Raw genomic sequence first — 12,842 nt, forward strand, 5'->3', positions numbered from 1 at the left:
GTAAGGGCTGAATTTTGAGCCTTGGGGGCCTGAGTTCAAAACTCAGCCATTGCATTTACTCTGCCCTGTGACTGTGGGCCATGTAACTAACCTCTTGAGTCTTGGTGTTCATGTGCCAAATGAGAAGGCTGGACCAGATGGTCTCTGGCGTGCTAAAGCTGTGCTCTTAAGAAAAGAGGGTGGTGATTATCTGAGTGAGCCAGGGGAATGTACTTAGTTAGTGTTTATTTAAGAAATTATCTGCCTTTGTCAGCTCAAGTCAACAATCCTTTATTGAGTGCCTACTGTATGCCAAGGAGCTGTGCTGGGGCTGGGGACACAAAACCAAAAATCAAAGTATCTGTTTTTGAAGAGTTTACATTCTACTGTGGAGGGGGAAGGAGGCACGACAAGCAAGTGAAAAATAATAACAAAATTCATCTGGAAGAACAAAAGGTCAAGAATGTTGGGGGGAATTAATGAAAACAAACAGGATCTAAAACTGTATTATAAAGCAGCAATCACCGAAACTATCTGGTACTGGCTGAGAAATAGAGTGGTGGATCAGTGGGGTAGATTAGGGACTCAGGACACAGCAGTAAATGTCCATAGTAATCTAGTGTTTGATCAGCCCAGAACTCACTATCGGACAAAAACTGCTGAAAACTGGAAAAGTTTGGCAGAAACTAGGCATAGACCAACATCACACACCATATGCCAAGATAAGGTCAAAATGGGTACATGATTTAAACATAAATGGTGGTAGCATAAGCAAATGAGGAGAGCATAGAATAGTTTGCCTGTCAGCTCTATGGATAAGGGAAGAATTTATTATTAAATAAGAGATAGAGAGCATTATGGGATGTAAAATAGATGATTAAATTAAATTAAAAAGATTTAGCACAAACAAAATCAATATAGGCAAGGAAAAAAGGAAGAAGGAAAATGAAACTGGGAAAAAAATTTTGCAACAAGTATCTCTGATAAAGGCCTCATTTCTCAAATATATAGAGAACTGAGTCAAATTTATAATAATACAAGTCATTCCCCACTTGATAAATGGTCAAAGGATATGAACAGGCAGTTTTCAGAGGAAGTAATCAAAGCTATCCATAGTCACATGAAAAAAATGCTCTAAATCACTGTTGATTAGAGAAATGCAAATTAAAACAACTCACACTTATTCAACCACCACACACCTATCAGATTGGTTAATATGACAGAAAAGGAAAATGAGTAAATGCTGGGAAAATTGGGACACTAATGCACTGTTGGTGACATTGTGAACTGATCCAACCATTCTGGAGAGTAATTTGGAACCATGCCCAAAGGGCTATAAAACCCTGTATACCTTTTGATCCAGCAATACCACTACTAGGTCTGTATTCCAAAGAGATTGAAAAAAGGAAAAGGATGTATGTGTACAAAAATATTTGTAGTAGCTCTTTTTGTGGTGGCTAAGAATTGGAAATTGAGGGGACGCCCATCAGTTGGGGAATGGCTGAACAAGCTGTGGTATATGATTGTGATGGAATATTAATGTGCTATAAGAAATGACAAGCAGACTGGTTTCGGAAAAACCTGGAAAGACTTACATGAAATGATGCAAAGTGAAGTGAGTAGAACCAGGAGAACATTGTACACAGTAACAGCAACATTGTATGATGATCGGCTATGAATGACTTAGCTCTTCTCAACAATACAAGGATTCAAGACAACTCTAAAAGACTCATGATGGAAAATGCTATCCACATCCAAAGAAAGAACTGAATGCAGGTGAGAGAATATTGTTTTTAAACTTTCTTTTTCTTGGGTTTGGGGGCGGTTCTTTTGGTCTGTGTTTTCTTTCACAACATGACTGACATGGAAATATGTTTTGCGTGTACCTTTATCAAATTGCTTGCCTTCTAAATGAGGTGGGAGAGGAGAAAGGAAGAGAATTAGGAACTCAAAAATTTCAAAAACAAATGTTAAATAGTTTAACAAGTAATTGAAAAAATAAAATATTGAAATAAAATAAGGAATGAATTCAATCCCTATAGTACCAACAGAATCCATACAGCATAGACAACACATGGCCAATCGCATCAAACTCAAATAGAAATGTATCCTTACAGGCACACGTTGACTTGGAAAACCACAAATTAGCACTATCGGTGTTGATCCAGTGTTCCATCCATGCCACCACCTAGTTGCCCATATATTATTATAAATACCGAACTTCTTTGTTTTTTTTTTCTGGCCTCATCTCAGGACTAAAAAACACCAGGATAATATCCATCTTTCATCTTCTTAAGTCCAAACAATCATAGTCAGGGACAAACTTTTACAGGGAAGAAAAACTGGTATCCCTGCCATTCCACAGGCCAACAAGCAGTTTCCCAAGCTGAAAGTGTCTTAGGAATACAAGCCAGACCTCGGAAGCAGACTGAGCAAGGCGTACCTCGTTCCTGAAAGGAGCCTCACCTGTCTCATGAATACGGCCCTGGCAGCAGCACCTCCCCAGGGCCCCGTGCTCACCACCATCCCTTCTGCATGCACAATTACCTGTTCTCTTCTGCATAAGTTTGTGGACAAAATCTAGGCTCCTTTTGGAGAAAACTGGGCCATCTGGGTGTGAGAAGAGCCAAAATATTAGGCCTTTTTGACAATTTTTAGAAGAAGCAGGTGTAGGGGCTAAGGGGGCGGATGTTGGTGACATCCTAGAAGAAATGGTTCTTTCCCTTTTGAACTAAGGGCATAAAGGGAGAGGATGGTTGATTATGGCATAAGGTGGAACCGTAATTCTCAGGGGCTCAGGCACACGACTTCTTTCACCTGGTTGACTTCATAGACAATCAAGAAATCACTCAAAAAGTGACCTTCCCTCTGAGGTATTTACCTAGTTATTTAAATGTGGTTTCTGCCATTAGAATGTGAGTTCCTTGAGGACAGAGGTCATACTTTTTTGTTTTTTGCTTTTTGGTGAGTGGTTAAGTGACTTGCCCAGGGTCTCACAGCTAGTGAGTGTCAAGTGTCTGAGGTTGGATTATGAACTCAGGTCCTCCTGATTCCAAGGCTGGAGCTCTATCACCTAGCTGCCCCAGAGGTCATACTTTTTGCCCTTTTTTTGTATCCTGAGGCCTTAGCATAGTGCCAAACACCACACCATGCATCATTGCAAAGTGGCTACACTCTTTTCTCAGCTCTCCAACGGGCTGACTTTGCTCACCTTTGGAAGAGGTGTAGCCAACTTGCTAAAAATATCAAAATGCAATGAGAAAGTCCAGGTTTAATCCATCCCTCTGCAAGGGCACAGGTCAAAGGCAAACAGAGTGGGCTGATGCTCCAGAGGAAGCCTTCCGTGCTCCTACCTGATCAAAATTGTAGAGGGCGGCGTGCAGGTTGGCGAGCATGCCCGTGGGGGGCTCATTGGTGATTTTAATGGAGTTCTCCAGGAGGCCTTGAGGAATGATGTGCTCCTCAGCGGTTGGCGCTGGCTCCGCACTCATGAAGACCCTGTAATCCCTGTGGCTTTCTTGGCCAAGCTGCTCCAAGAGCTTCTCCAGGGTTCCCAGCCACTTGGCTACCAAATGGACATTCTAGAAAATAAGGCAACATTCACTCTTGGTGAGACGGAAACGTTTGCTAGAGAAGCACTGTGGTGTGTCAGAAAGGGCATTGCATCTAGGGATGGAGGACCGGCGTCTGAATCCTAACTCTATCTCTGTGACTCTGAGCATGCCGCTTGTGCCTCAGTTTGCCCATCTGTAAAATGAGAGGGCTCAGCTCTATGATCTCTAAGGTTCTTTCCATTTTCCTCCCATAGGGTCAAGGGCCTTCAGAGGGCAGCTAGTCCAACTTCTTCATTCTACAAATGAGGAGAGATGAAGCTCTGCTAGGTGCTGCTTCTGTGATCAGGAGAAGTCGCTTTAATGCCTTTCCTCCACTGTGAAATGGGGGCTTTGGACTGAAGAGATCATCTGAGCGGGGAGGGGGAACATTATCCAATTGGCAGAGGTCACAAAGGCATTGGAACCTTAGGTAGGCAACACTTCTATTCCTCTAGAGCATTTATTAAGTGCTTACTGTATGCTAGGCTAAGTGCTGGGGCAGAAAATGCAAGGAAACAATGCGGTCCCTGCCCTCAAGGGGCCTCCATTCTAATGGTGGAAGAGGACATAAGGGAGAACTAGAAGGGGGGAGTGCTCGAGACGTGATGGGAGGTGAGAGACAACAGATCAATAGCATTTAACCCAAGGCACCGCAGGCCGCCTTTGTACAAACACAAAGTCATTCAGCAAACATCTGACATCTGTCAAGTCCACCACTCAGTAGCAGGCCCTACTCATGTCCGACTCTCCATGATCCCATTTGGGGTTTTCTTGGCAGAGATACTGGAGTGGTTTGCCATTTCCTTCTCCAGCTCATTTGACAGATGAGGAAACTGAGGCAAACAGGGTGAAGTGACCTGCCCAGGGTCACACAGCTAGTAAGTCTCTGGGGCTGGATTTGAACTCAGGTCTTCCTGACTCCAAGTTCAGCAGTCTACACACCCCACCATCTTGTAGCCTCATCTATTAAATCTCCACTTACATACGAGGCAAGAGGCTTTGCAGAATAGTGAATAAAGAGTCAGCATTGGAGGACCTGGAATCAAATCCTGTCTCAGACATTTAGAAGCTGTGTGACCCTGGAAAAATCCCTTAACCTCAATTTCCTCGCTTTTAAAATGAGGGGATTGTACTTGATGACTCTTAAGGCCTTCTCTAACCCTCAATCTATGATGCGTTTATCTCAATAAGCAGATCCCAATTCGTCATTATCAATAGAATCAAAGGGCCAGATTGGGCCTCTCCCCGTGGACCTTGGAACTATCAAAGTCTTCCAGGATTTCCTTCCAGGCTCTCATTCCAAGATGCAGCGTCCAGCCAGTTTGAAGCTGTGCTCTTCTCATACAGGGGTGCAAGTCTGATTTTGTGTGATCACTTTCTTTGGGGAGAGAGGAGAAGCTCCCAGGCTAACGGTGCCCAGCTGAGAGCTCACTAGAGGGCAGAAAGGGGGCACCTGGACTTTGTGATCTAGAGATGCTGTCAGTATGAAAGACCTGGCTTCCCCCCAGCCAGCAGGGGAGGGATGCTGCTCTCTACTACCACATTAAAATCTCCTTTCAAGTGTCTTAAGGCAAAAAGGGGAGTTAGTAATTCTGCAGAAGATCACGACACCATCTATCCTCTGGTTACTGCCTTGTCTCCTCCCAGGGACATTTCCTCTCTTACTTGCCCTAGCTTATGTGCTCTCTGAGGCAGAAGACATCAGCCCTAGAGATGAAAGAACTGGAGAATCCCGGCCACGTGGAACGCCCTGTTCTAGGCTGCCTGAAGGATCCCAAGGCCCCCTCCCAGGCGGGCACTGTAAGTATTGGTACCACCATTTTACAGAGAAGGAAAACTGAGTCTCAGAGAAGTTGAATGACTTGTCGTACAACCAATGAGTGTTGGAATTGGGACTCCAACCCAGGCTCAGCTCTGAGGCTTCCCCTGCTACAACATCAGATTAAACCTAAGGAAGAGCAGTGACTTTAGGCTAGTGATTCATTTTTCAGATGAGGAAACTGAGGTCCAAACATACCTCCCCGAAGTCATGTACATGGTAAGTGGCAGAGCTGGGATTAGAACCTGGCTCCTCTGGCTCCCCATCCAGCAGCCCCTCTCCCACACTCCACCCATGAGCACCATGCTAGCAGAGCTCTGCCTGGGTCGTCAGCCCTGCCAGCTCACACCTGCTCAGGGCCAGGTGCATTCCTCATCTTGATACACTCAGCACCTCACCCAGTGCCTAGCACATAGTAGGTGCTTAATAACTGCTTGTTGATTGAGTGATTGATAGAGCCTTTCCTAGCACAGCTCGTGTGCCCCTGTGTACCTATTGTACCACCAAGGAGAATGTAAGCTCCTTGAGGGCAGGCAGGATTTTGCTTTCATCTGTAATCCCAGCACTGGGTACACAGGGGTGGGGGCTGGGCCTACAGTTTCCTTAGTCTAAGAAACTCCTAGATGACCTCACTGCCTCCATCAAGGCGGGCTGGCACCTTCTCCACAACAGCCAGGCAGCAGGGTGGGCGCGGAGGCAGGAAGACCCGAGTTCAAATTCTGCACCCAATACTTATTAGCTATATGAACCTGAGCAATTCATTTCATCCCTTTCTGCCTCAGTTTCCTCAGCTGTAAAATGGGGACAATAATACAACCTACCTCACAGGAGTGTTGTGAGGAACAAATAAAATGACCTATGAACAAATCTTAGAATGCTCTGTATGTGCTGGCTGTTGTATTTCTCATTATTATTATTAGTCTTATGGAGAAGTTAAGGTCATCAGATCCCACCCAGCCAATGTCTGAGGAAGGACCTGAACCCAGGTCTTCCTTCTTAGCTCTCTCTGCAACCCAGCCTCTAAGTGAGCACACTGTAGGGGCTTCACAAATGTTTGTTAAACTGTGAATTTCTTAATGCCGACGGTCACAATGCAGCTCAGATCAGGGGCTGACATTCAGTTCAATCCCATCTCCTCTTAGGACGGATGGTGCTTGGCGCGGTTCCCAGGCACAAGAGGGACCCCCCCCCGGGCTGCCTCGTGGCGCTTCCCATACGTACTTGGAGAATGACCCAGTGTCCTTCCTTGGAAGCCTTCTCCAAGGCCGCTTTGGCGATGGTCTCTTGGCCTTGTCCTAAGGATATGTTATGGAACTTTCCAGAATCAATTGTAAAGCCCAATTTTCTGCCTGGGGGAGAAAGTGAGGAGGAGGGAAAGAGGTAGGAACAAAACCAGAGCATGAGCCATCTAATTTCTCTCTGATGACATTGGTACAATCTCCCAGGCCTGTATTTTCCCCCCTTTCTGAGGTATCCAAAAGAAATTCCTTACAATTTCAACAAGCAGATGCTGTGAGCTCCCCATGGTGGCCCCATTGCCGTGTTCAAAAGACCCATGGAAAGCGGTGCCTTTGGTTTTGTGATAATGGGGAATTCACCACTTCGAGAGATGGCGGGCGTTGTTACCTAGCTTCGTAAACTCTTCCAGGGGGACCTAGCCTCGCCATCCCTTTCCTTTCCTTTCCTTTTTTTTTTAAAGGAGCAACATGTGGTAGATATTGCCTCATTTTTGTAACTGATTGGTTCGGTGTGAAAATGCACCAGCCTCTCACCTTGTGAGGCCCGAGTTTAAATTGAGCACAGTTAGGTCACAGCTGTATTAACCTGGTATGCTCGGTACAGTCTGTGGGGAATAGTAATCCAGCACACAAAACGAGCAGGCCCTGCACAATGGAGTACCCTGCCTATAATGACCATTATTTAGTCACAGGAGGAGAGGGCGCGAGATTACATGAGCATGGAGAAAATTGCCCTCTGGCCCTCCGGCCCTCCTCGAGTCAAAAGGTAGACAACAGCACAAAGCCCCGGAACATTATGCCAAGCAGAGGAATGTGCCATCAGAAAATTTCTTCAGACTGCTGGGTGATTGTCTTTGTCCTCTCTGTATACCCAATTTACAATAAGCAGAAAAGGAGCAAAGGCAGATGCAGGGAGAGAGGGAGGGAGGGAGGGAGGATGGGAGGGAGAGAGGAGAGAGGAGAGAGAAGAGAGGGAGGACAGGGAGAGGGAGAGAAGGAGAGGAGAGATGAGACAGACAGAGGAAGGGAGAGAGAGGGGGGAGAGAGAGAGAGAGGGGAGGAAGGAGGAGGGAGAGGACAGAGGGAGGGAAGAGGAGAAAGGGGGAGAGAGAGAGGGGGAGGGAGGAGAGAAGGAGATGGAGAGGAGAGACGAGACAGAGAGAGGAGAGAGAGGGAAGAGGGAGAGAGAGAGAAACAGAAAGAGAAGAGGAGAGGAGACACAGACAGAGACACATGACAGACTGACCTCAGGAGGGAGGGGAAAAGGGACAGTGCCCAGCCCACAGCCAGCACCACCCACTGTTCATGAATGGATAAGGGAGAGACCTAAGCCCCCCAGAACCTCACCAAGGGCTTCCACATCCTTGAGAGCGTCAACCCCTGGGGACAGGATGAAGAACACGGGGGTGGCCGGGCTGCTCTCCTCATAGAACTTGCCTAGGTCCAGGCGGGGCCCTTCCACATACTTGGGGCCTAGCTTTTGCTCCACAAAATTCCTGTTCCCAAAGAAAAGGAAGGGTGTTAGCGAACAGGAGTCACATTATCACAGGTCACCAAAAGATGGGAGGATTGACACTATTGGCCGGGGAAGGAAGGTGTCCTGCTTAATCCCTGAGGTGTTTTTGGTCCTAATCTGTGACTTATCAGTGAAAGAAACTCCCTGTGTGGAAGCTCCCTCCACTGATGGGGCTGCCTGGGGGCTCTGAAGGGTGGAGCTTTGTGGGGGGTCACACAGACCCTCCGAGTCAGGGACACAACTCGGCTCTTCCAGTCCCTCCATCATTCCCCTTCTCTCTCTGTTCCAGTCCCGCTGGTCTGCCAGCCACTTCTCCTGCCTGAAGTTCCATTTTCTGCTGCTGCCTCCTCCTCTCTGCAGCAGAACCCCCAGGTGCGGCCTCCTCCCTGAGGCCTGATCCTCTGCATCTTTAGCACCTTCTCCCTCTTGAAGTTAGCCTGCACACCTAATGCGTGTATACTCGGGTCCACCTTGCATTCCCCTCTCTGCACATTCCACCCCTCCCCCCAGCAGACTGTGGGCTTCTTGACGACAAGGACTGTTTCATCTTGGCTCCTGCACCTGGAATACAGCAGGCGCTTAATAACAACTTGCTGATCATGATGAAGGAAAAAGCGAAGCATCCCTTAAAGTCCACAAAGTTTCCTGGTTTTCTTTTGCCACAATGGAAAAAGCTGCCTAGGTTTCTCTGTGAGGGAGACTCATCTTTTCCTTGACGTGCAACATCTTTAGAGGAGAACTGAGACGACTGGAGTGGCCGCTCAGATAGTACCCGCCCCCACCCGCTGAGCTCTGGTGACACTCATCTTTCTCCTAAGTAGGCTTCAGACTTTGGCTCCCCACGAGGATGGGGCTTTTGTATAAGATTTTTTGTTTTACCCAGTTTCATAAGCATTCGTATCAAGGCCCTATGTACACAGTAAATGCCTAACAAACTTAAGCATTTAATATATTTAATGCTTAATAAATTTAATTATTGCTTGATAAATGCTCAATGAATTTAAGCTCTTTGCCGACTGCCTGATTTTACCTCGACGTGGGCTCGTCACAGCCTAGCCAAACTCAAGCCCAGCCCCGCCTGAGGGTCTGAGCTGCCTCTCTAGAGGGTGTTTCCAGGACTCCATGATACCTGAGCGCGTAGGTCATCCGGTCAGGACGCATAGCTCTCAGGATGATCAACTTTTGCAGAGGACTTTTATTCTTCCATTCCTGAGGGAACTTTTCTTTTTCTGGGCTTTCAGACTCGACCCACTTTTTCCATCTCTTGGCAGACCCTTCCACGTCACGGTCCAGCCCCCGGAATTCTTCCATTCGAGAAATTGCCTGCAGCAGACAAGGGATGGAGGGAAATGGAGACAAGGGGAGGAGGGGTAGGAGTCTGGACGTTTGATTTCATTAGTGTGGGGGCCTTCTGGTCTGGAAACTCTCCACTGATGTAATATGCAACTCCTCTGTAACTAATCACCTTGGAAAAGTGACTGGGGGCACCGAGGGGTTGGGTCACTTGCATAGGGTCACCCAGCTGCTACAGTAAGAAGTGGGGCTTGAACCCAGCCCTCCCTGACTCCAACTTTAGCCCTCCATCCACTGGGCCACACTTGCCCTCATTTGAATGAAGAGCCCTTTCTCTTCGTCATGTGGGGCTGTCTTATTCATGGGTGTTCAATGCTCAAGCACCTGACTTGTAATTTACAAATTTGAAACAATATTTTGTTTTGGAGATTATTTTTCCTTAGAAAACTCTAATAAGGTACTAAAAAACAATGAGGACTAATTAGGGTGACTTTAGCTTCAAAGAGCTCTTTCCTCCATTTTTTTTGCACAAGATGAGAGCCATTTCCACATGGATCCCACCTGGTCCTTCCACCCAGTTCCAGTTGAATGGAAGCACCTCGAGGGCAGGGACTGGTATGACTTGGATTGTGTATCCTCAGTGCCTGCATAGTGCCTGGCACACAGCACATGCTCATTAAATTATTGTAGAATTGGTGTAATGGAAATAATGCTGACTTTAGAATCAGGGATCTGGATTCAAATTCTGGTTCTTCTGCATGACCCTGAGGAATTCATTTTGGATTATAGCCTTACAACTACAAGTGACCTCAGAAGCCACCTCACCCAGCTACTTCATTTTACATAAAAGGAAACTGAGGCTCAGCCTGGTAAAGTGACACTAAGTTGCATTAGGGAGCAGAGCTGAAATCAGAATGGTGGGGGACTTGTGAGTCAGAGCCATTTCTGCTGCTGAAATGGGGTCTGACAGCTTCATTGGCTCTCTTGGGCTCCATCTACAAATCAAAGAGAACTGTGATTTGAAAAAAGATTTGGAAATTACAAAACAATCTTCCTAACCTACCTTAATAGCACTCCATGACGGCATCGTTAGGAAGTCTACGGGACTCTGGTAAGTGTGTTCTACTGTGTAGCGAAGCAGGAAATCCAATTCAGGGCCTTCTATCTCTTTACTTCGCAGCAGAATCTTGACAGTACACAAAATGGAAAAAAGGTCATTAGGTTTTCTTCCCAGTCACTTTTCCCTTCGAGCATTCACCACTTAATCGGCGGGAGTGAAGAAGCAGGGCAAAGTGTGCTGATCGAAGAATTCTGCCAGCTACACCTTCGCTGGCTCCACAAAAGGGGTTTCAATGGTGCCAATGTTTTTAAACCAGTAATGGAAATCTAATTAAAAAAAAAGCCATGGCTGATGAAGGCAGACCAATTCCAACCCCCCAGCGCCTATTAGCAAAGGGTGGGGAATGATTCTCTACAGGCAGAACTAAATGAAAGAACTTATCTTAGAAGGTGTGGTATCAAGGACAAATATAGTCAGCGTCCATTCAGAAGGATGCTGAGCTTACGTGCTGGTCCTCAAGCAGAAATCCTTTGGGCTGGGCATAGAAGACCAGCCTTGGTAGGGGGCTGAAAGCTAGTGGGGGGGTGGGGAGTTAGCAAAGCATCTGGGATGGGGGAATTGCAGGGCACAGCTCATCTATGATTAGGCAGCATTCTGAGACCATGGGTTTATTAGCTCTACAAGGGACATGGGAGGTCATCTACTCTAACCTGCTCATTTTACAGATGAGGAAACTGAGGCCTGGGGAGGTCAAGGAATTTGACAAGATCACACAAGTAATTGGTAGCTGAGCCCGGATTTGAACCAAGGTCCTTTGCCCCTAAATTTAGTGGATAGGATAGTTGTCTCCAAGTATATCATAGAGAGATTAGCGTCATCCTGCTTGGCGCCAGAGGGCAAAATCATGAGCCATGGGTGGAAGTTCCAGAAAGGCAGACTTAGGCTCGATGTCAGGAAGAATATCTAATGAGAACTGTGTCCAAAGATAGGATGGGCTGCGTTGGGAGATGGCGAGTTCTCCCTCATTAGAAGGTACCTGGGTAGATCGTGGTGGGAGATTCCTTTTGGGGCTTCAGTTGGACCAGACTGCTGCAGGTAAAACCTGGAATAAGCTTGGAACTTGAGTTCTGGACCACGAGGATAATCATACATGGCTAATGTCCAGAGTAATACCTACTTTCTAGGGTTAAAATGGGGGGAATCACTACGCTCTCAACTTGATTTTGTAAAATGAATTACAAAACTGAATAAGTGAATCTTAATTTACGGAAAAATATCCAGCCAAGCAATATATAAGCATTTATCACAAGCCATCTCTGCACCAGACACTGTAGATGGTGCTAGGCTTTTGAGAAGCTCTCCTTCTAACACAGAAGACAACCTGCACAGAGAAGGGATGAATAAAACCCAGACAGAACAGAGAGAAAGTAACTCTGGGGATGGGGAGGGAGTCACTGGGAGGCTGGGGGCAGAAGAGGAGGAGGAAAAAAGGCCTCATGGAGAAGGGGGGACCTGAAGCGAATCCCGAAGGAAACAGGATTCCAAGAGGCAGAGATGAGGAGAAAGTGTATTCCAGGCATGGATGATGATGGGCAGCCGTGTGGTAGGGATGCCAAGCAGGCCAGAATGTCTGCACCAGAGAGGGAGCAATTTGTAAGAAGGCAATGGGGGAAGGAAGGGGTCCAGGGTCCCACAGGCAATAAATGGCAAAGCTCTGTCCCCTAATTCCAAATCCAACCCCTCCCCATACCGCCCCACTGACCTCCCTGTCTTATGAGGTCTCATAGCTTCCTCTCCTTCCACTAACCTTCCTCACTGAAGCTCCCTGAAGGAGCTAGGCTTTGACAGCTGAGATGATAAGAACTGGGCTTGAGGTTGGAATTTCCAGCAAGCTGCCATCTTACCAGTTACTTAGATCAATTCAGCTGGTTCCGTTCAATATAGTTGTTGCTAGGTCATTTTTCAATCATGTCCAACTCTTCATGACCCCTTTGGAGGTTTTCTTGGCAAAGATACTGGAGTGGTTTGCCATTTCCTTCTCCAGCTCATTTTACAGATGAGGAAACTGAGGCAAACAGGGTGAAGTGACTTGCCCAGGGTCACATAGCTAGTAAGTGTCAGAGGATGGATTTGAACTCAGGAAGATGAGTCTTTCTGACTTCAGGCTGAGCACTCTATGCACTGTGCCACTTGGCTGCCTCATTTAATACAGACAAGATGATAAAATGCAGTGACCTGGTTGGGTGAGAGATAGTCTATTTTCTTTCTCATCATACAGCAATAGGATAAGCAGAGAAACCTGGAAAGGTGAGTTGGCTGTGCATCCTATATACCTTAAACCTCC

The 12,842-nt window shown here is 46.7% G+C and overlaps 1 protein-coding gene across 2 annotated transcripts in view; it reads right to left on the minus strand.

Annotated features, from left to right (window-relative positions):
- Positions 1-12,842, minus strand: part of DNAH11 (dynein axonemal heavy chain 11) — a 315,578-nt gene that overhangs the window by 20,928 nt on the left and 281,808 nt on the right. For both annotated transcript variants that reach the window (XM_027872105.1, XM_027872104.1), the window contains exons 70-74: positions 10,502-10,624; positions 9,275-9,468; positions 7,977-8,125; positions 6,613-6,740; positions 3,333-3,560 (exon numbers count right to left, since the gene is read on the minus strand). In XM_027872105.1, coding sequence (XP_027727906.1) covers positions 3,333-3,560; positions 6,613-6,740; positions 7,977-8,125; positions 9,275-9,468; positions 10,502-10,624 — 822 coding nt within the window. The remainder of the gene's footprint in view (positions 1-3,332; positions 3,561-6,612; positions 6,741-7,976; positions 8,126-9,274; positions 9,469-10,501; positions 10,625-12,842) is intronic.

The sequence above is a fragment of the Vombatus ursinus genome, unplaced genomic scaffold (genome assembly GCF_900497805.2).
Source record: "Vombatus ursinus unplaced genomic scaffold, bare-nosed wombat genome assembly UNPS02014799.1, whole genome shotgun sequence".
NCBI classification, from domain to species: Eukaryota; Metazoa; Chordata; class Mammalia; order Diprotodontia; family Vombatidae; genus Vombatus; species Vombatus ursinus.